We start from the raw sequence: 21113 nt of genomic DNA, 5'->3' as shown, positions 1-21113 counted from the left end.
ATATGGATGGATGGATGGATGGGTTTGGATGGATGGGTTGGGTTTGGGTGAAGGATGGTGGATGATGGATGGATGGATGGATGATGGATGGATGGATGATGGGTGGATGGGTGGATGGATGGATAGAAAAGTGGATGGATGGGGTGGGTGGTGGGTGGTTGGATGGAAAGGATGGATGGATGGGGTGGGGTGATGGATGGATGGGTGGATGGATGGATGGTGGATATGGATGGATTTGGGTGAGGGAAAGGGTGGATTGTGGGGGGGGATGGATGGATGGATGGGTGATGGAGGGGTTTGGGTGGAAAGGATATGGATGGATGGTGGGAAAGGATGGGGTGGATTATGGATGGATGATGGAAAGGGTGGATGGAAAGGGGTGGATGGGTGATTGGGGTGGATGAAGGTTTGGGTTTGGGTGGATTGGGTGGATGGATGGATGGATGGATTAAAGGAAAGGATGGAATTTAAGGATGGATGATGGAAGGATGATGGAGGGGTGGATGGATGATGGATGGAAAGGGTGGATGATGGGTGGTGGGATGGATGGAAGGATGGATTTGGAAAGATGGGGGTGGAGGTGATGGAAAGGGTGGGAAAGGGTGGATGGATAGAGTGGATGGTTGGATGGATGGATGGTGGGTTTGGGTGGATGGATTTGGGTGGAGGGGTGATGGATGGATGGATGGAAAGGGGTGATGGAAAAAGTGTGGATGGATGGGTGGATGGGGTGAATGGATGGTTTGGGTTTGGGTGGAGGATGGTTGGTTTGGGTGGATGGATGGGTGGAAGGTTTGGTGGTTTTGGATGGGGAAATTATGGAGGATGAATTGGAAGGAAGGGGGGAAAGGTTGGGGGAAGGATGGGGGGTGGACGGTTGGGAAGGGAGGTTATTAAAGAGGGGATGGAGGGTGGAAAGGTGGATGGATGGTGGGGGTGGTGGTTGGAAGGGGGAAGGCAAGGATGGTGGAAAGGGTGGAGGAAGTAAAGGAATGGAAGGATGGTTTGGAGAATGGATGGAGGAAAATTTTGGAAAGGGAAGAATGGAGGATGGAGGGGGGGAGGAGGGGGAACATGGGATGGGTGGAAGGATGGTGGATGGGGGAAAATGGTAACGGGAGGTTGGATGAGGAGGGAAGATGTGGAAGGTGGGAAAAAAGGAATTTGGGGGAGGGGGAAGGGTGGGAAGGAAGGATAAAGGTGGGTTGGTGGGTTATGGAGGAGGAAGGAAGGTTTGGGTGGATTATATTGGATGGATGAAGGTGGAGGAAGGGATTTGGTTTATGGAAAGGGACTTTTATGGGTTTAATGTGTGGTTTATGGATATTTTATGGAAAAAGGGGGGGGGGAGGGAAATTTGGATGGAGAGGGATATGGGATGTCGGGGGGATGGGTTTAAAGAATAATTGGATGGATGGGTTTATTAGTAATGGAAGGTATTTGGGTTAGGTTTGGCATCCCTTTTGGTGGGAGGATGGTGAATTGGATGGATTTGGGTTAGGGGGGATTTATGAAAGGTTTTAGTGGACCACCATTTCCCCCCCCCAACCCCCCCACCCCCAACCCCCCAAACCCCCAACCCTCCAAAAAATTTTTTTTTTGGGGGGTTGGGTTTAAATTACCCAAATTTCCCCCCCTTTTATTTCCCCAAACCCCCCCCAAAAAACCCTTCAAGCAAAAAACATTTTCCCTTAAAATAAAAGTGTTTTTAAATGCAAATTTTTGGAGTCTCCCAAAAATTTTTTTTTGTATTTTTAAAAAATTTTTCAAAGAAAATTTCAAAAAATTTATCTCTTGATTGAAATTACTTTTTTAAATTTAATTTTTTGTTTGTTTTGTTTGAAACAACTTCTTTTTTTTTATTTAATAATAAAGCCCCAAAAGTCCTACCCCCTTATTTGGTCCATTTTAAAAAAAAAAAAATGTTACTTAAATTAAAAAAATTGTTTTTAAAAAAAAAAAGACGGGGCCTCTTTTCAAATAAAAAATTTTTTAAAACAAAGAAAAGCAGTGGTTTTTCCCCTAAAATTTTTTTTGGGCTCAAAATTTTTTTGCATTCAAATGCTTTTTTCTTTGATTGAAAAGCTTTTTTTTATTGAAGTAACTATTTTTTGAATCAACATTTTTTTTTGATTGAATGATAAAGATACAAATCTACCTTCATATGTAACAGAGATAGATTAATCACATCTAAAATGGAGAAGGAGATCACAGGGAATATCTCCTTAAATAACCTGGTTGGAACTGGATCTAACATCCAAGTTGAAGGCTTAGATGACAATAATTTAGCTAACTCTGAAAGTTCAACTGGATCAAAGCAGTCTAAACCCGGTTCAGTTGCTAAGGCTACCTTAGATGCTGCCTCACCCTACAGAGATAAACCAGTCGTGGATAGAGGAGTGCTAATAATAAGAGCAGGTGGAATGGACGGTTCAACAGAGCTATGGCTCTGGGTGAGTTTGGCAACTGGATTAAAAAGAAATCTAGGATTATTCTTATTCTCCTCTATTAATGAGGAGAAGTATGCTGCTCTTGCTTTACAAAGGGTCCTCTTATACAGCAGTAAACCATTTTTCCAGACTAGGAAGGACTCCCGCAGGCCTGTGGAGCGATATTTTCTCTCCAGTTTCCTAGCATTTTGCTTCAAAGTACGCAGCTCTGCATTAAACCAAGGAGCAAGCTTTCTATTTTTAACGGTTTTCATTTTCAAAGGAGCTGCGTTGTCTAAGGCAATACGCAGAGAACTAGCAACCCCATCAACAAAATCATCAACCTGTGAAGGGGAATAAGCTATGCTTTTGCACTCTGCAGCACTGCTCAGCGACACAGAGGAGAGAGAAAGTGAAGCAGATTCTTTAAAATTTATAACTGCTCTATCTGATAAAGATCTACTAAAATGTAACCTTCTTTTGGGGGAGGAGAACTCTGTTAAAGTAATCCTGAAGGTTATTAGAAAGTGGTCAGAGAGGACAGGGTTGTGAGGAAATACTGTTATTTCTTCACATTCTATGCCGTATGTCAGCACAAGATCCAAAGTAGGAAGATGAGAATGCGTGGGACTATTCACATTTTGAACAAAGCCAATAGTGTCTAAGATAGCATTAAAGGCTGCTCTTAAGCTATCGCCTACAATGTCAGCATGGATGTTAAAATCTCCCACTATGATGACCCTGTCAGTATTTAATACCAAATCAGAAAGGAACTCTGAAAACTCATCTAAACATTCAGAGTAAGGACCTGGTGGACGATACAAAGTTACAAAAAGAAGAGGTTTTCTTGCCTTGAAATTTGGATCAGGGAAATTAAGGGTTAAATGTTCAAAAGAGTTGTAATTATTTACTGCCTATGGAGTAATCAGTAAGTCAGACTGAATTACTGCCCTGATCAAAAACAACACCAAGATTTTTTACTTTATTATCTGAAATCAGTTTAATCCCATCCAAATGAAGTGACTGGCTAATCAGCTTCTTTTTCAGAGACTCTGGTCCAAAGACTATAACTTCAGTTTTGTCTGCATTCAGGAGCAGAAAGTTAAGAGTCATCCAGGTTTTTATGTCTTCAAGACATGCCTGTAATCTATGTAATGGGTTAGCTTCATCTGGATTATAGACAGATATAGCTGGGTATCATCAGCATAACAGTGGAAATTAATCCCATGCTGTCTAATGGTTTCCATCTGTGAAACGTTCAGATGATTATGAAGAAACCGACAGACTGGAGACCAGTCCAGGGTGGACCCAACCTATCGCCCATAGCCTTCTGGGCGATAGGCACTGGCCCTACCGCGACCCTGAAGATGGATGATTATGAAGAAGTACCTGAGCTAATTGGTCTCAGGACTCATGGATTCAGTCTGATCCAGTCACTCTGGACAAATGAAATCCCTTCCGTTGTCAAACTGCTGTGGGTCCCTTCACTGCCCTGCTGTCAGCTTGCTGGGGCCCCTTGGTGCCCCGGGGCCCTCTGACATTATCTGCAGCTGTCTTGGAGGAAGGTCGAGCAGAGGAGGTTGATTTGGAAAATGATGAGCGCTGACGTGAAAACAGAGACGGCTACAGCGAACACAGAACCCTGAATCACCTCTGGCCTTTACCGGGCTCGCTCCACTTGCTTTATCTCTGTTTGTGCTCGTATGTTGAGTGTGTGCCAAACACGAGTGGCCAACATAAAGGAAACACGTCCTGCTAGCGTGCAAACAGAGCTGCAGCGCGCTGAGGTGTATTTTCCTGATAAGATCTGCAGCCTCCAGGTTGTTCCAAGGCTACAACAAAAGAGAAACAGACACTCACAATTAGCAACAAACACACACACACATCCTGGCTTTGCTATATGCACTGAGGACCATGTTGACTTCCATCCATTGTCAGCCATTTTAACTCTTTCTATGCCCCCAGCCTGGCACTAATGCTAAACCGAACCATGACGAGTGCATCCCTAAAACTGACCTGAACCCAAACTCTGTTCAGACGTTATTTCTGACTTGGACCCCCGATGCCGGCACAGAACCGCTCTTCACAGGAACCTGCCTCAGTCCCCACAAGGACCTATAAACCCCCATAATGTAGCCGATTCCTGGGAGAGTGGAAACAACAGTTGAAACATCAGATCAGGTCTGCATCCTAATGGAGTTGCTCACATCTTTAGTAGAAGCTGTACCTCCTCACCATCACTCTGACCCAAACATGCCCCCCCCCCCCCCAGGATTTATAACCCGCTGCGTCTCGGCTGAGCGGAGCACAGAGGAGCATCCGAGCTGCAGGTAGGACCCACCTGTCCCTGTATTTTCTACTCAGACTCTTTGCAGATGTAGATATTTAGTATGTAGAACTTTTCAGTGGTTCTGGGCATTAAGGCTGGAGTCATTCTGATCTGCTAACTTAGATTTATTCAAATGCAGCTTTTTCTGGTCGGGTCTAGATTGATTTATTTTTCTTTTATTTTTATTTTACTTTTTATTTTTCATAATCAGTATTATTTAATTTTCAATGTTAATGTTTTCAGAAGATAAGAATTTTTTCCATTTTCGGCTATTTTCTACATACATGCCCATTAAGTTCTGTTGTTTTTTTCCTATTATATCATTTATTTGTATCTCATATTTTATATTTATACCTAAAGTGAATATAAATTTAAATAATTTTTTTGGTTTTGTTCAGTAGTTTATCATCCTGGTTATTCTGTTATTGTTTTCTAAGACAGAATAAGACATTGTTAAAAAAGAAAATGTTTGTGTGAAGTTTCATTTCCAGTAAATCTCTGAAATCTCCTGCAGGTCATCTGCTGTTTCCTTCCTCCCTTTTTTTTTTAAACAAACAATTCTGAAGGTAAATGAAATTTTGCATCCCAAGCAGGCGGGAGGAGATGCCCAGATGAGATGGGGGAAGATAAGGGAGGCTGATTGCGTTATGGAGGCAGGAAGCAGCAGCAGACAGTCGGCTTCAATCCGCCAACCTGATGACATGAAATGTTTTCCATCTGAAGCCAAACAGCATCAATCTTAGCAGGATGGATTTATGTTAGCATGAAGACATTCTGAATGGTTCAAATGTTGATTTTGTCCTCGTTCTTTAACAATAATTCACCTAGTGATGATTTAAAGGAAAAGTCAGAATAGCAAGGAATAATCAATGGATCATTTTTATACCTAAAACTATTACCTTTTGCTGTGATTGAATTATTCAGCATTAATCAGTAAAAAAACAAAAAACAAAAAAACAATTATTTTCATTGCGATCACTGAGTCTGGGAGCGGCCATTTTTGCCCAAATATAGTAGCCCCTCCCTCCTGCCATCATCCAGCAGTGACGTCACGGTGCGGTAAGCCTAGCGCCATTCTCCCCGCTTTACAAGCTAAATCAATGGGAACTACTAGACACATCTGCAATCAACAACAATTATTGAAGATTTCCAGAGGACTTCCATCCGTCCATCTTCTTCCTCTTATCCGGGGTCGGGTCGCGGGGGTAGCAGCTTCAGTAGGGAGGCCCAGGCGTCCCTCTCCCCAGCCTCTTGGTCCAGCTCCTCCGGGGGAATCCCAAGGCGCTCCCAGGCCAGCAGAGAAACATAGTCCCTCCAGCGTGTCCTGGGTCTCCCCCTGGGCCTCCTCCCGGTGGGACGTGCCCAGAACACCTCACCAGGGAGACGTCCAGGAGGCATCCTAACCAGATGCCCGAGCCACCTCAGCTGGCTCCTCTCGATAAGGAGGAGCAGCTCTACTCTGAGTCCTCCCTGGATGACTGAGCTCCTCCCCCTATCTCTAAGGGAGAGCCCAGACACACTACGGAGAAAACTAATTTCAGCCGCTTGGATCCAGGATCTCATTCTTTCGGTCATGACCCAAAGCTCATGACCATAGATGAGGGGAGGAACGTAGATCGACCGGTAAACCTTACAACAAAAGAACACCTGTGAATTCCAAGTAAAATGAGAAATCGACCGGATGCCGACATCTTCCTGAAGGCTGCATGATTTTCCCTCTGCTCTTACCTTATGCCGATGACATGCGGCTTTATATCTGTGACACCTCAACAAACAGAACTTTCTTTAGCTTTATCTGAAAAATCCAAAATTAGTTTTTGTTCTCAAAATTCAAGGTCATTTTTTCAATTGGGCCAGGTTTCAGCCTCATGGTGCATTCTGCGTTGTGCAGCGTACACAGGGTAACGCGGGGCGATCAGCCTCTCACGACCTCCTCCTCATCAGGAATTGTAACGTCGGGAGAAAATCAAACATGTTTGAAAGTCAGTCGGCCATCGTAAGGTGGTCGTGGATAAATCCGGGTGTTGTAGCAGAGCTACGAGCCGATTTACCAGAACCTCCCGCACCGAGCAGTGCAAACCAGGGAGTTCTTCTTCTTTATCTAGATTGACGAGTCCAACCAGCATCATCTCTCGGTTCTGAGTCCGATTGGTGGTTTTAGACGTACAGTGTGAACAGGTAGATCGCATCAGTGTGAGAACAAACATGGTGAGCTGTGAACTTTTAAACCCTGCAGTTTCATCGTACAGTTTGAGCTGTAGCTGCATGCAACAATTACAAATATCACACAGTTTAAGCCCGGCTTTAGTCAGCATTTAACCAGGATAAAAGAGGCTAAAACCACAACATCCAAGAGTCCAGGTCACTGTTACACACTCAGAGTTTAATTTTAATTAAAACGTAGTCTATTGGTAAAATACGCCAATTGGCAACTTAAAACATTTAAGTTTTCTGTTAAAGCAGTAAAGGGAAACATCACATTCGTTCATTACTAGGATAGATGATTGTAATGGTGTCTAAGTCCTCTCTTTAAAAACTCTACCTACCAGCTACAGGTCATCATGGCACTGTTAGAGACCCTGAGCAACACAGAAAAATGGACCAAACCTGAAAGAGTCAATTCAGTCAGATAATCAAACCTGATTGGTTCAAAGTTTTCTCTCTGAGGAGAACCAGCTGATTACATCCAGTCACTGAGGATCCACTCCTACTGGATAGGCAGGCAGCGATGGTACATTTGTTTTTGCTTGCATTGGGTCAGTGGTCACACAAAACAAACATAGAAGCACTGATCTATGAATAGTTTCTGTTAGAAAAAGCAACAGTAAACTATCTCCTAGACCTTTGAGCTTTGAGCCAGTTTTCATGTCATGTCAGAGCCTATAGCTATGTCATGGAGTAGAAATGTTCAGAGAAGATGTACTAAACGACATTTTGTGTTGTATAAACCCTGTGTATACAAAATGACAAAGAAAGATGTCTAAGTCCAGGAGAGAAACAGGACTAAACACTGGAAAACAGGCCAAGCTCCAACATCTAGAAACAAAGGTGTGGATGGCAGCAGCACAGCTGATATTTCTCTCCAGGATGGAGTCACAGCCAAATAGGAACAGACCAGATGAAGCTACTATGAGAAAAAGCAGAGAGAGCAGAACGTTAGAGATTGAACTAACAGATTCTGCAGAGTGGGAGAATAGAGATAGAATGAAGCAGAATGATGAAAAAGGGGTCCCTATGTCCTCCAGCAGTCTAAGCCTATAGCAGCATAATTTCACTTCAGAGCCATTTGCTGAGTTTTCCCAGAAGCAGACCTAAAAAGGTGAGTCAGCATTTAGTTCCTCTGCCCTGAAACAAACCGAGATGTTCAGAAACTTCAGGACTCAAAACATGAAGCTTTACTTTGTAGCTTTTTACGTAGGATTCTTAATTTTCCACGATAAGCAGATAAGTTCTGCTCCATGCAGGAGAAAAAGAGCATGGCCTCCATTTATTGAACATCCTGGTGTGTTTAGATTCTGTCATCATATGATGTAACATTACACTGGAACCAGTCTGCCCCTTTCCCCTTAATAATGGTGATATTTTCCCACCCTTTAGTCCAGCTAAGCCTCCATTCCATCTTTGGGACTTTTCTAGATTTAAAAGCATCCTGGATACAAAGGATCCGGCAAACAGAAGCACCAGTCATTTCATCAGGAAGCTGGATTAAACGTTTATTGCTGTTATTATAAAAAAGCTCTCAGTCACTGATTTGGACCTAAACAGAGGAGGTCGATAGAATGATGGTGCCTTGAGAAAAAGCCCAGATTATAAAGATTTTCAGGTATGATCAGGAGAATGAAGCTATGTGAGGATCAATAATCCATGATGCCGTCAGAACGTCCTCAGTCTCAGATCCCCAAATGTAGAGGCTTCCTGCAGCGAGAGGCTTCAGACAGAGAGCTCAGACTAATACCTGGAGCCTGGAATGATAACAGCCTGTAGTTTTATTAAAGATCAGATGAGATATGAAGGGGCTCTGTGCAGCTGCCTGCTGGCGTCACTCTGGTCCTCAACAACAGGAACATTAAGGAGCCTTGATGAATGGAAAGAAAGCAAAACCAAATTCAGTTTGATCATATGCTAACTGGACTCATACCAGCACAGTGCTGGGAGGAACCCAGTATGCATCAGTTTTCACAGCTGATAATGTTCAGCTTATGGTGAATATTCATTAACACTGTGACATCAACACCTATGTTTCTAGATGTTGGAGCTTGGCCTGTTTTCCAGTGTAGTCCTGTTTCTCTGACTGTGACTAACTGGATGTGCTCTCTTCATCCTCTGACATGGGAGCTGGCTCGGAGCTCGTCTGCCTGGCTGTGTGTTTCCTGGACGGGGCCGCCTGTGGAGCTGGTTGACAGTTGCCTTTTGTATCTATGCTTCTTTTTCTATGTCTGCTTCTGTCTCCTTGAACCCCAGTGGGCCTCAGCAGATGGCCGCTCACACTGAGGCTGGTTCTGCTGGAGGTTTCTTCCTGTTCAAAGGGAGTTTTTCCTCTCCACTGTCGCTACAAGCATGCTTAGTGTGAGGGATTGCTGAAGAGTCAATGAGTCGATGCAATCAGCTGGTTTTCCTTAGATAGAAAACTTTGAATCAATCTGACTGGATGATCTGGTTGAATTATCTCTATAAAGTGTCTTGAAAGGACGTGTTGTGAATTGGCGCTATTTAAATAAACTGAATTGAAAACAGTAACTTTATTCTGAATCTTTACTGAGTGTGAACCAAACATCAGGGGCCTCAGGGGCCTCAGGGGCCCCCGGCGCTGCATTTTAGACCTGGATCAGATTCAGAATGAAGCTTCATTAATGGTGCTGTTGGGTTTAAGGTCCAGAGGAAGCAGCCGACCCGCTGTGAGGCGTTTCCTGGTCTAAATGTCCTCTGCTGTGGTTCTGTCTGTGCAGAGATGGCGTGGCTCCTTCCCAGTCGAGGTTCTCCCAGACTGGTTCTGGTGGTGGTCTGCGTGGCTCTGCTGCTGGACAACATGCTGCTCACAGTGGTCGGTGAGTCCAGGACATCTGATGAACCGGGTCTGGAAACCTGGCCTAGCTTCTCAGTAGGATTCCGGTCTGGACTTTGACTAGGCCATCCTAACACTTTGGTGTTTCTGTCTGGATGTTCAGGGAGCTTCTCCTCCTGGAAGGTGAACCTCCATGAACCTGCAGCCTTTCCCATCAGCTCAGACTTGTATCTCGGTCCCACAGCATGATGCTGCCACCTCCATGTGTCACAGTAGGATGGAGTGTTCTGGTTAAGGTTTCTCCTCATGAGGACAGATGGTCCACCTGAGTTGGACCACCGTGGTCCTCCTGTTCTCTCCTCCTCCTGTCAGTCCAAGTGGACCATGTGTCCTGCTGGGTCCATCTGATCAGAGCTCTGGGTGACGCTAGACAGAACCAGAACCCCTTTCCAGACCCGTCTGCTATTTGATAAAAAGAAAAGTAAGATGAGGAGGAGGATCAGACAGGTTCAGGTTCAGTTGAACCAACCAGTTTAGGAACCATTTGGACCTTAGACTTAGACTTAGACTTCTTTATTTGTCATTTTGTATGCACAGGGTGCATACAGAACGAAATTGCGTTACATACAGCTTATGAACGTTGCATTGATATTTCACAATGGCACGAGTTATAGAAAAATACAAAAAGTGCAGCAGTGGTCAAAGTGTGAACAGTGCAGGATTCTGCAGCAGATCCAGATGGTTCCTGTCTGAACCAATGGGGGACCTACGAGGACGTCAGAACTGTGCGTCCCGTTTGGGTCAGGAAGCGCCCTCTGATAGGTTTGGGCCCGTGGGTCGGTGCTGTCACTCTCTGTTAGACGCTGCCCGGGTCAAAGAATCACCTCCTGAACCTGAACTTTAAAGCGGACCCTCTGGGTTCAGGCTCGTCTCGTCCGTCTGTCCTCATGTCCCTGCAGCTGGTTCCACCTTTAGACGGATCCGTTGCTCATCCGAACCAACCCATCTTCTGCTTTCAGTACCGATCATCCCGACGTTCCTGTACGCCATGGAACATCCCAGCCCAGAACCGCAGACCGCCCAGCCGTCCACGCTGGACGCTGTGACCTCACAGCCCCACTCCTCCGGTTCCGACATCCAGCTGTCTCCTCCCAGCAGCAGAACTCCAGTCCTGGGTCCAAAGTCCCAGCAGAACATCTGGCAGCGTCTGCTGGTGTCCCTGTTTGAGAACATCACGGATAACCTGCAGGAGAGCCAAACAGAACCGACAGCTGAGGGGATCCGGACCACAGAGCTGACGCCGTCCAACCAGACCTCCAACGCTACAGTAGGTGGAGCCGGATCAGATCCTTCTTCTATGGTTAAGGTAGTTAATCAGAAATGGACCCAGAACCAGAACCCAGGAATGGACCTTCAGCTGAAGCAGGTTCTGAATGATGTTTAGCTTTTCTCTTTTGGTCCAATAGCTGAACGTCCAGGAACCCGCTGAATGGGTTCCTGTTGGTTCTGCTTCAGTCCAGCATCCGGGTCAGGTCCAATTCTGATTCCATGATAACACCAGAGCAGCAGAGACCAGAAAGGTTCCTGTGGTTTTACTGCAGAATCCATTCTATTTATTCGGTGCTAATCTGGAGTCGCATCACATCATCATCTCTGTCTTCTAGATCTTTTCTTTTTAATTAGGTTTCATCACTTCCGGTTTTCATAACTTGTTTCTGATCAGAATGAAGATTGAAGTTGATCATCTCATCCTGTCCTCTACTGTCCTCATGTCCATCAGTCCTGTCCTCAGGTTTTTTTTATTGTCATTACACTGTCAGTACAGACATTTAACCCCTCCCATCGGGGAGCAGTGGGCTGCCACAGTGCGGCGCCCGGTGAGCAGTGTGGGGTTAAGGGTCTTGCTCAGGGACCCAGAGTGGCAGGCTGTGGTAGAGGGGATTGAACTCAGAACCTGTAGATTCCAGCTCAATGCTCTAACCATTAGGCCACCACTCCCTCTAATGTCCTGTCCTGTCCTCCTGTGTCATCCTTCCCTGTCCTGCAGGACTCCTGTCTCCAGGACAGTGTCTTCCTGGAGGAGGAAAATGTCCGGGTGGGTTTGCTGTTTGCCTCTAAAGCTCTGGTCCAGCTGTTCATCAACCCGTTTGTTGGTCCGCTCACCAACAGGTACCGTTCCAGAACCTTTGAAATCTGTATATGAGTCTCTTAGGTTGGACTGACGCGCTGTTTGTGCCGTCGCAGGATCGGGTACCACATCCCGATGTTCGCAGGATTCATCATCATGTTTGCTTCCACCATCAGTGAGTTCTGCCGTCGGACCCAGACTCGGTTCCGCCCAGGTTTCCCACCGTGGCTGACTCTGTGTCCCTGTCAGTGTTTGCTTTCTCAGGGACCTATGCGCTGCTGTTCTTCGCTCGCTCTCTGCAGGGGATCGGCTCATCCTTCTCCTCTGTGGCGGGTCAGAACTTTACCAACAAACAGTCCAAAACAAACCCAGTAATCACCCTGCAGTCATCAGAGGGTCGTCTCCCACGGGAAAACACACCAACCCAGACTGTTCGTCATAGAAACATCATCTGAATCTCTGGCAGGACTCTGTTCCAGAACCCTGACCGGGTTTAGGGCTTCTGGGTCTGGAAGAACCAATCAGTGCTGGAGTTCTGGTTCTGCTGTCATTTGATGGTTTGATGTGGAGGTTCTGAGGAGGCAGCTGGAGTAGTCACTCTCTTAGTCCGACTTTGGCCCGTTTGGTTCTGCTCAGCAGCAGATTGACTGCTTTGGTCCACAACAACACGACACAAAACATAAAATACGATAAATCTTACAAAAGATTTGCATGCCGATGTTTCCAGAGAGCCGACTGGTTTCTTAGCGTCCTGAGAGAGGGATGTGAAAACATCACAATCAGACTTCATTTAGCTGCTCAAACCAGACATAACCACACACTCACATGCCTGCAATGACATGTGCAAATCATCTAACATGCTCTGCTGAACCTGGATTCTCAATGAGTCATGATTAGCAACCTTAGCCTCCTGCATGCTAGCATTTTAGAATTTACACCATTAAAGAGCTTTAAACAGTTTGACTTTTACCTCGTCAGTGCACAGATGAAATGTCATCCTCCTTATCATCATCATCATCATCATCATCATCATCATCATCATCATCATCATCTGCACTGGAAAAAACCTTTAGGTTCTTTTTCCAATCCAGTAAATCTGACGTTCAGAATCAGAACTTCTCCTGATTCAGATGTTAGATGAGTCTGAAGGAGGTAAGATACTGACTGCTTCTGCCTCACCACAGAACCACACCTTGAAATCCAAAGAAAAGCGAACCTGAGCTGGACCAGAACTTCACCAGAAACTGCCATTGAAGTTTGAAACCACTGATGGAAGTCCTATCTGGCTCTGAAGTTCTTTAGAACCGGGTCTGAAATGAGAATCTGTTGCAGGTGACTGGTTCTTCACCGTGCAACCATTCAGCAACAGCTTCAACATATAAACAAAGATGGTTAAGTTTAGAGAAAGCTCCAAAAGAAGCCTGTTTTCATGCAGGACGTTAAGGCCTGACACGACCTGTGATGGCTGCAGCATCAGTTACGCAAACATCTCAGAGACTCGGCAGACGGCGATCAGCCGGGCCCGCTGGGTTCTGATGGGGCTGATAATGCCGTGTGTCTGTGTCCAGGTCTCGGCATGCTGGCCAGTGTCTACACCGATGACGAGGAGCGAGGCGTGGCGATGGGTGTCGCTCTGGGAGGACTTGCCATGGGAGTTCTGAGTGAGACAGAACCGCACTCACAGGCTCCAGAACAAGATTCCTTCTTTGGGTTTCTGTTTCCATAGCTGCCGTTCTTTTACATTATCCTGATGTAGAAAACAAATGTTCCCTGAGTCCAGATGTGTGTTTCCTGTCATCTGTTCTGGGTTTGATCCTCTTTGCTGCGTCAATCAGGGATCAGTGGTAGAGATCCCCTAAAAATAACTATTAGCCTAATTACTACACTCTTTATTTATATATAGAACATATCTAATGTTATTATCGTGCATTTCACAGTCAAATGTTTTAGATGAATTAATCAATCAATTTCTTTATTTTCAGCGACAATTTACATTGTAATCGAGATTGCAGTTTGAGTACAAGCGGTTCATCACATACATTGGGGTGGGGGGGTGGGGGGCTGACAGGAGGAACGATTTACTAAGGCCATGCATGCCGCAAGCAGTTCTTCTGGGCATTCCACCATAACATTCAGGGAGAGTTTTGATAAGAGGGAGACCGAACCCAAAATAACACTTATTGTTTTGAGAACTGGCTGCACAGGAATTTTCCATCAGCCTTAAGTCTTTTCTTGATGAATCTACATGAAGAATCCAATATTCCAAATTTGTTTGGCTATTCTGCCTTGAAGTTAGCGTGCACATAAGACATTATCCCATCTCACCTTTGAGTTGAACCACCGCAGCCAGCCTGCATTCAGTCGCACCCAAGTCTGACTTAGGAAAATGCAGAGGATGCTCCAGGTGATGCTAAGTGTTTCCTCGGGTTTGTTTTGTTTGTTTGTTTCAGTTGGAGCTCCGTTTGGAAGCGTGATGTACGACTTTGTGGGGAAGAGCGCCCCCTTCCTGATCTTGGCCTTCCTGGCTCTGTTTGACGGAGGTAAGGATGGACTCATATGGTGGAAATAAGTGGAGCCCCCTGCAGGTAGCGGATGGGATGACGCAGATGTTCTCTGTGTTGCAGCTTTGCAGCTCTGCATCCTGCAGCCCTCGAAGATCTGTCCTGGGGTGAGTCCACTTTAAACAGGTCTACTCTAGTCCCATTTAAGATTCCTCCCACCTTCCCGTGATCCAAACCTTCCTGGTTTGGATCAAAGGTTCCCAGATGTTTTAACAGTCTTAAAGAGTTTAGCCCCTTTTCCCGTTCTACATAGGTTTTGACCTAACAGATGTTTGTTCTCCTTAAATATCTATGATGTTCTGTTTCTCTAAAAAGAGACTAAACCCAACAGATGTTCCTGGTTTCAGTTCCAGTTCCCCTCTGCCATCTTCCAGCAGTGACGTCACGGTGCGGTAAGCCTAGCGCCATTCTCCCCGCTTTCCAAGCTAAATCAATGGGAACTACTAGACACATCTGCAATCAACAACAATTATTGAAGATTTCCAGAGGACTTCACCATTGAAATTCACCAGAGCTATAGTGAAACTGACAATGCCCACGTGCATGGCAGCTGGATGCTGGAATACATCGGGTAAAAGTGAAAAAAAAGAGTTATTCCACCTTTCTGATTCCTGATCCTCCACGGACGGGTTGGTCGTTGGATCGCCAACTTGAAGAGGGAGGATTTGCCATCGAACTTCTGGCCAGAGAAAAAACCCGTAATATGTAGCCAACATTTGGAAGAAGAATGTTTTCAAGATGACTTGGATAATAGCGCGTTGTGACAAACACCAGATACAGCACTGGGACTTGTTCAACAGCCGATACCGCACCGTGACAATGTCACTAACCAGTAGGTGGCAGTAGTGTTCTTTGACAAACATGGATGCCTCCAGTAAAGCACATTCACATGAAAATTACTCTGAATTAAAAACACTGATCATTTATTGAACAGGATGGAATCATTTCATATTTAAAGAACTTTCAGAAGTTTGGATTCTGAATATGAGCGACTTTTCCTTTAAGGATTGGAGTCGTCAATTTCTCTCAGTTCTGTATCGCTTTTGTTGATTCTGACCCACAATGAGCAGCTTTGTTTATGTGTGTTCCAGAGTGTGGAGGGGACACCTTTACTGACCCTGTTAAAAGATCCCTACATCCTGATCAGTGCAGGTGAGGAGTTTCTGTTCACTTGGTTTTTTGTCTGAAGTAGGTGGAGGAATGATCAGCTTATCAGGAATGATCAGCTGTCCTTCTGTCCCTATGAAGGGTCTCTGTGCTTTGCTAATATGGGCGTGGCCATACTGGAACCGACGCTGCCCATCTGGATGATGCAGACCATGTGCTCCCCCAAATGGCAGCTTGGTACGACCCAAACCTCCAGAAGCATCAGAAACAGAAACCATCTGTTGAGATTTGATTGAAACCAGAAGGTTCACGTAGGACCAAGGATTAAACGGCTTGGATCTGAGACAGGAGAGCTGCCTGACCAATCACAGCTCAGCCTCAGGTCCACCATCAGCCTCCATCTGAGATGATGATCTGACACTGATGTTGGTCCTCAATGTGTTGCAGGAATGGCCTTCCTCCCAGCCAGCATCTCCTACCTGATCGGGACCAACCTGTTTGGAGTTCTGGCCAACAAAATGGGACGGTCAGTACCTCAGCTGGTGGTTTCAGGCTAAAACACAACTTTACACCAGAAACTAGGCCTCTTGCAGACCATTTGAAAATAAAAATAAACAACTAAAACACTCTGGCTATGAAGGAACAACATGACAGTAATAATAATAATAATAATTGAAATTGGTTTAAAAAGCCCTTATGAAGAACACAAAATCAAGCCATATCACTTCACGTGGTACAGCGGTGCTGGGATCTCACGTTGGAGCCTGGCCTGAGGTCGGGTTTCATGAGCAAGGACCTGGTGGTTGGCTTACTTTTCACAGGGCCCAGACAGGCCAACCCAGGGAGGACTGTCAGGAGTCCATACCCTAGTTGGCCTACCACCTTGAGGGGGAACTATGAGGGATTGGTGCAAAGGAATCTTATCCACGGTTGGAATGGGGACCCATGATGCTCATGCACATCCTGGAGCTCCTTGAAAGATGCTGGACCCTCTTCTACTCTGAAGTGGCCCATGAGGTCACTGAGGTCGAATTCCCTTTGTATGAGGGGAGGACTGTAGTTTTGACCTATGTTATGATAGTTTAAAGTACCAGGTTTTCTTGGCGTCATTATGTTGGGTGACTTCAGTGCCAATGTGGGAAAGGACAGGGACACCTAGAGAGGTCTGATCAGGAGGAACAGACCCACGTCTCTGAACCTGTGGGAAGTTTCATAGTTAGACTTCTGTACAAGTCACAGACTGTCCATAAGGAATACAATGTTAGAGCATAACGATGTTCATCGGTGCAATTTGCACCAGGATGCCATAGGCTGGAGGAACATGATAAACTTTGAAGTTGTATCTTCTGACCTTATGCCACATGTCCTGGAGACTGGAGTGAGGGGTGGAGCTGTCAGCCAAACACCCTCTGGAGGTGAGTGTTATGTGCTGGAAGAGAAGGATGCTGAAGAGATCTGAGTCAGTAGTGAGGGTCTGCTGGGAATGTCTGGTGGAGCCAAGGAAGTATTTAACTCCCACCCAGCCTTCCCAGATTCCAGGGAAGGCTGGGTACATGAAATCTAAGTGGACCATGTTTACTGCTTCTATTGTCGATGCACCACGTGTTGCTGTGGCTATACGTTCTGTCTGCCACCAGGTCCAGGGGTCGCTGTAGTGGAGGATGCTATCAAGTTAAACAAGGAGTCCTGTTGGGCCTGGTTAGCAGCAAGCAAGTATTGTAAAGCTAAGCTACAAGCTTTCCTCCACAGGATTGCTGGGCACCTCTTTAGAGATAGGGTGAGGAGCTCTGCTATCAGCGAGAGGCTCAGAGTAGATCTGCTTCTCCTCCACATCCAGAGAGGTCGGTTGAGGTGGGACCCATGGGGGGAGTTCTAGGTGCTCTGGAAGCATATTTTTCCTTGGCCTATTTGTGAGATAAAATATTCTGAACGTGCCCTTTCTCTTTCTAAACAGGGGTGATTGTTTAGAAGTCTTGTACCAGTCTCCATACTGGAGTTAAATTATGGAGTTAAGATTGGGGATGACAGAAAGCAGTTGCCTCCCGACTCTAGACAAGGGTGAAGGGAGGGTCATGAGAGATAAGCATGGGTTCACACAGCCTCCTTCATGCCGTGAACGGGAAACCTGTTCTGAAGCCTTAATGAATTGAAGTGTTTTTTTCTCGGGAATCACCAAATGGTTGTGTGTGAGAAATTTCTTTGTGTATGGGGTGGGATAGTTCCAAGGGGGAAACTGTGTGTTGGGATTTTGTAAGGTACAAATGTATGTACTGAGCTTTGACCAGTCAGAGCTCTATTCTCTGTCTAAGGACGTTAAATAAATTTGGTCATTCTCTGGCAAGAGTCTGAGATTCCTCCTCAAGTCCACAGTACTTACCACTGGTAGGAGGAGACTCTGCTGAGAATGCTGCCCCCATAACCTGGTCCTAAAGCAGAACACAACTGTACCAGTGATAGGGATGATATTATTATTAACGGCCATAATATTATTATTAACATTAATAATACTGATAAAAATACCTATAGTAACAGTAATAATATGAATAACAGTAATAATAAGGAGTATTGTCATTTTAATGAAGTTTATTCGTGTGATAGAGCCACTACACATAGCAATGGTTTTTTTGGGTTCAGTGTTCAGGTTGAAAACAGCTTTAAGACACATTAAATTCTTGGTTTTAATCTTTGGTTGTTCTTTGCTGATTTCACCATGTGGGACCCTCGGTCCAGCAGACAGAGAGGAAGAGGAACTCTTGGAAAGTTGGAAAGTTGGTTCTTTGGTTCCGTTCAGACCTGGTTAAACTGGGATCTGCAGGAAGATGTTCAGGAATGTTTGTGTGTTTGCAGGTGGCTCTGCTCCATGGTGGGAATGTTCATCGTTGGCATCAGCCTGTTGTGTGTGAGTTCAGCATCCACCCCTACAGGATACCATGGCAACCTGAACTCTACCCAGATATTCAACTAATCCATCCATCCAATCATCATCATCCATCCATCAATCCATCCATCCATCCAATCATCATCATCATCCATCCATCCATCCATCCATCATCCATCCATCCATCCATCTATCATCCATCCATCCATCCATCATCCATCCATCCATCCATCTATCATCCATCCATCCATCCATCCATCCATCATCCATCCATCCATGTTTTAGGTTCCTTTTGCCACCAGCATCTACGGTCTGATTGGTCCAAATGGCGGTCTGGGCTTCGCTATTGGTGACTTCCATTCCCAAAGCTTCTAACATACCTAAATATCTTCTGTGTGAAGGTTTGGTGAACTCTGTGTTTTGCTTCTTCAGGGATGGTGGACTCCTCAATGATGGCCATAATGGCTTACCTGGTCGACATCCGCCATGCATCTGTGTACGGCAGTGTGTACGCCATCGCTGACGTGGCGCTCTGTATGGGCTTTGCTATAGGTAACGCCATCCAGCAGGAATATGTGGTGGAAAACATTCAAGAAACTTTTGTCAGAAAGATTTATTCCTTCTGCTGTTTCAGGACCTTCCACAGGGGGCGCTCTGGTCCAGGCAGTGGGTTTCCCCTGTCTCATGGTGTTCATTGGTGTGATCAACATCTTGTACGCTCCACTCTGCTTCCTCTTGCGTAACCCGCCTGTTCAAGAGGAGAAAATGGTAAATAATCCGAAGAAATGACAGACATTAAAACTCAACTCCATTCCACTTATTTATGTATAAAAATACCATTGTGATAAAAATCCAGTCCGTGTTTTCAACACCACCTTAGTGCTAACACACATAGACATGCCAGGTTCAGATCCAGTCCCTATTTTTTTTCTCTGTTTGGCAATACGCTGTAGTACAGGGGTGTCAAACTGGTTCCAGAGAGGGCCGTGTGGCTGCAGGTTTTCTTTCCAACCAAGCAATAGCACACCAGACTCCAGTCATTTCATAATGTCATCATGTTCAGATTGGACTCACTTGATGAGATGATAGGAGTCTGGTGTGCTATTGCTTGGTTGGAAAGAAAACCTGCAGCCACACAGACCTTTCTGGAACCAGTTTGACACCCCTGCTGTAGTATCTCCTCTGCCCTGGAGAAGCTTTGACCCTAAAGGTGTTCCTCAGGGATCAAGGCTAAGATTCTTGGATTATTTATAACTTAACATCACATCTAAATCCAATCTACTGTGTTTCAGGCGATCATTGACCAGGAGTGCATGATGCACAGGAAGAGCTACAACACAAACAAAGACAGCCGTGAGTTTCCCCTGAGCGACTACAGTGAAGAGGAAGAGACGGAGGAGTGAAGGTGTCTGCGCTGTGATGTCGTCTAAAGACCCGCTTTGATTTCTCCTTTCCACTTCCTGTCCTCATCGTCTGAAACATGGGAGGTTTTCAGAAAAACATGGACGTAGTTTGAAGCTGCTGATAGAACCGGCAGGTTCTGTTCATGCGAACCCTTCAATGGTTCTGGTCCGTTTGTGTTCACTTTGTCCAAACTAGCAGGAAACATCAACAGGCTTCCTGTTTACTGTCTTCTCTGATGTTGCTGTGACGTGTTCTTAATGTGGTCTTCTTCTGGAGCCGTCTGATGACATCACAGCACCATGAGTCAGAACCTGCTCAATGTTTCTGCTGTTTCTGGTCTCCACTCATCTTTTATTAATAAAGGATCTGGTTTTGACATTATTTAACTCGTCATGAAGCAGAGGGAGAAAAACTTCCCACAAAACAAAAAAATCAAAAGCTTTGTTGAGAAACGGCGGGTGTGGCCCCTCAGTTCTAGTTTATCGTAAACAGTTGACATGGATGCGTTTAATTTTACACCGGTAATATTCCCTGACTGGTAGACCTTGTTAATTATCGGGAAAACTGAAAAACCATCCTAGAGGTTTAACAGAGTTGATCTGGCTTCTCTTTTCAGAGTAAAGCCTAAATGCTCAGATGTTAAACCGTCCCTTAGACAGTTCTCTGATCTACAGCCATGTGTTTACCTGCATCCAGCCCGTCTGGAGCCCGTCTGCTGCAGCGGATCTGAGCCACGTCTCACTACATTCATGCTTCCTATCTGACCTTTCATTTCCTGTCGCTTCGTTTCTTCCTCAAAGCTAAACAGGAGGAGGATGAAAAGCTGCTATCAGCCTCAGATCTGCTTCACCCAGGGAGGGTCCACTCCACTGCGGGTCCACTTCCGTTCAAAACTAATATCTCAGAGCACATTTCATTCATATAATCATAAACAGTCCAGTTACCCCAGTGCAATAAAGTATTCACACCCTGGCAAATTTAGGTTTAGAGGATCTCTTAACATAAATAACATGGTTCTTCCAACTGGATGGGAGGATTTTCTGGAATGGTTCATCCAGGGTCCAGAACTGAGCCTGGTGGAGGATCTGTGGAGGGAGCTACTGCTTAGGGTGATGGTTAGGAGGCCTTCCGCCCTCTCAGTGATCAGGAGGGTTTAATTCCTTAAATGATTGAAAAGGAGATGAAAAAGTTTTTAACCTGTAGTTTTTGTTTATGAATTTGTTTGCTGAAAATAGCTAATCTTTTACATTTTAAATTTGTCAAGTCTTTGAACAC

The 21113-nt window shown here is 45.3% G+C and overlaps 1 protein-coding gene across 2 annotated transcripts; it reads left to right on the top strand.

Annotated features, from left to right (window-relative positions):
* Window positions 1-4635: 4635 nt before the first annotated feature.
* Window positions 4636-20219, top strand: LOC119791369 (chromaffin granule amine transporter). 2 transcript variants are annotated; one of them, XM_038297442.1, is made up of 17 exons: window positions 4636-4759; window positions 9705-9803; window positions 10780-11087; window positions 11808-11929; window positions 12005-12063; window positions 12138-12221; window positions 13457-13549; window positions 14339-14428; window positions 14513-14556; window positions 15541-15601; window positions 15698-15793; window positions 16004-16082; window positions 18404-18455; window positions 18720-18783; window positions 18867-18986; window positions 19069-19202; window positions 19727-20219. In XM_038297442.1, exons 2-17 carry the CDS (start codon window positions 9707-9709, stop codon window positions 19835-19837), a joined length of 1614 nt encoding a protein of 537 aa, XP_038153370.1. In that variant the 5' UTR covers window positions 4636-4759; window positions 9705-9706; the 3' UTR covers window positions 19838-20219. The 2 variants fall into 2 exon arrangements, with proteins under 2 accessions (XP_038153370.1, XP_038153374.1); XM_038297446.1 differs by lacking the exon at window positions 4636-4759 and adding an exon at window positions 5525-5539.
* The last annotated feature ends 894 nt before the right edge of the window (window positions 20220-21113 follow it).

This window comes from Cyprinodon tularosa, unplaced genomic scaffold (genome assembly GCF_016077235.1).
Source record: "Cyprinodon tularosa strain WSP-4 unplaced genomic scaffold, ASM1607723v1 ctg1102, whole genome shotgun sequence".
NCBI lineage: Eukaryota > Metazoa > Chordata > Actinopteri > Cyprinodontiformes > Cyprinodontidae > Cyprinodon > Cyprinodon tularosa.
Note: the sequence above shows the minus strand (reverse complement) of the source record. Positions and strands in the feature narration are given on the sequence as shown.

Coding starts and splice junctions, on each gene's coding strand:
- LOC119791369 (XM_038297442.1), top strand. CDS start 9,707: ATGGCGTGGCTCCTTCCCAGTCGAGGTTCTCCCAGACTGGTTCTGGTG. Junction 18,784..18,866: donor CGGTCTGGGCTTCGCTATTG/GTGACTTCCATT, acceptor TTGCTTCTTCAG/GGATGGTGGACTCCTCAATG. Junction 18,987..19,068: donor CTGTATGGGCTTTGCTATAG/GTAACGCCATCC, acceptor CTGCTGTTTCAG/GACCTTCCACAGGGGGCGCT.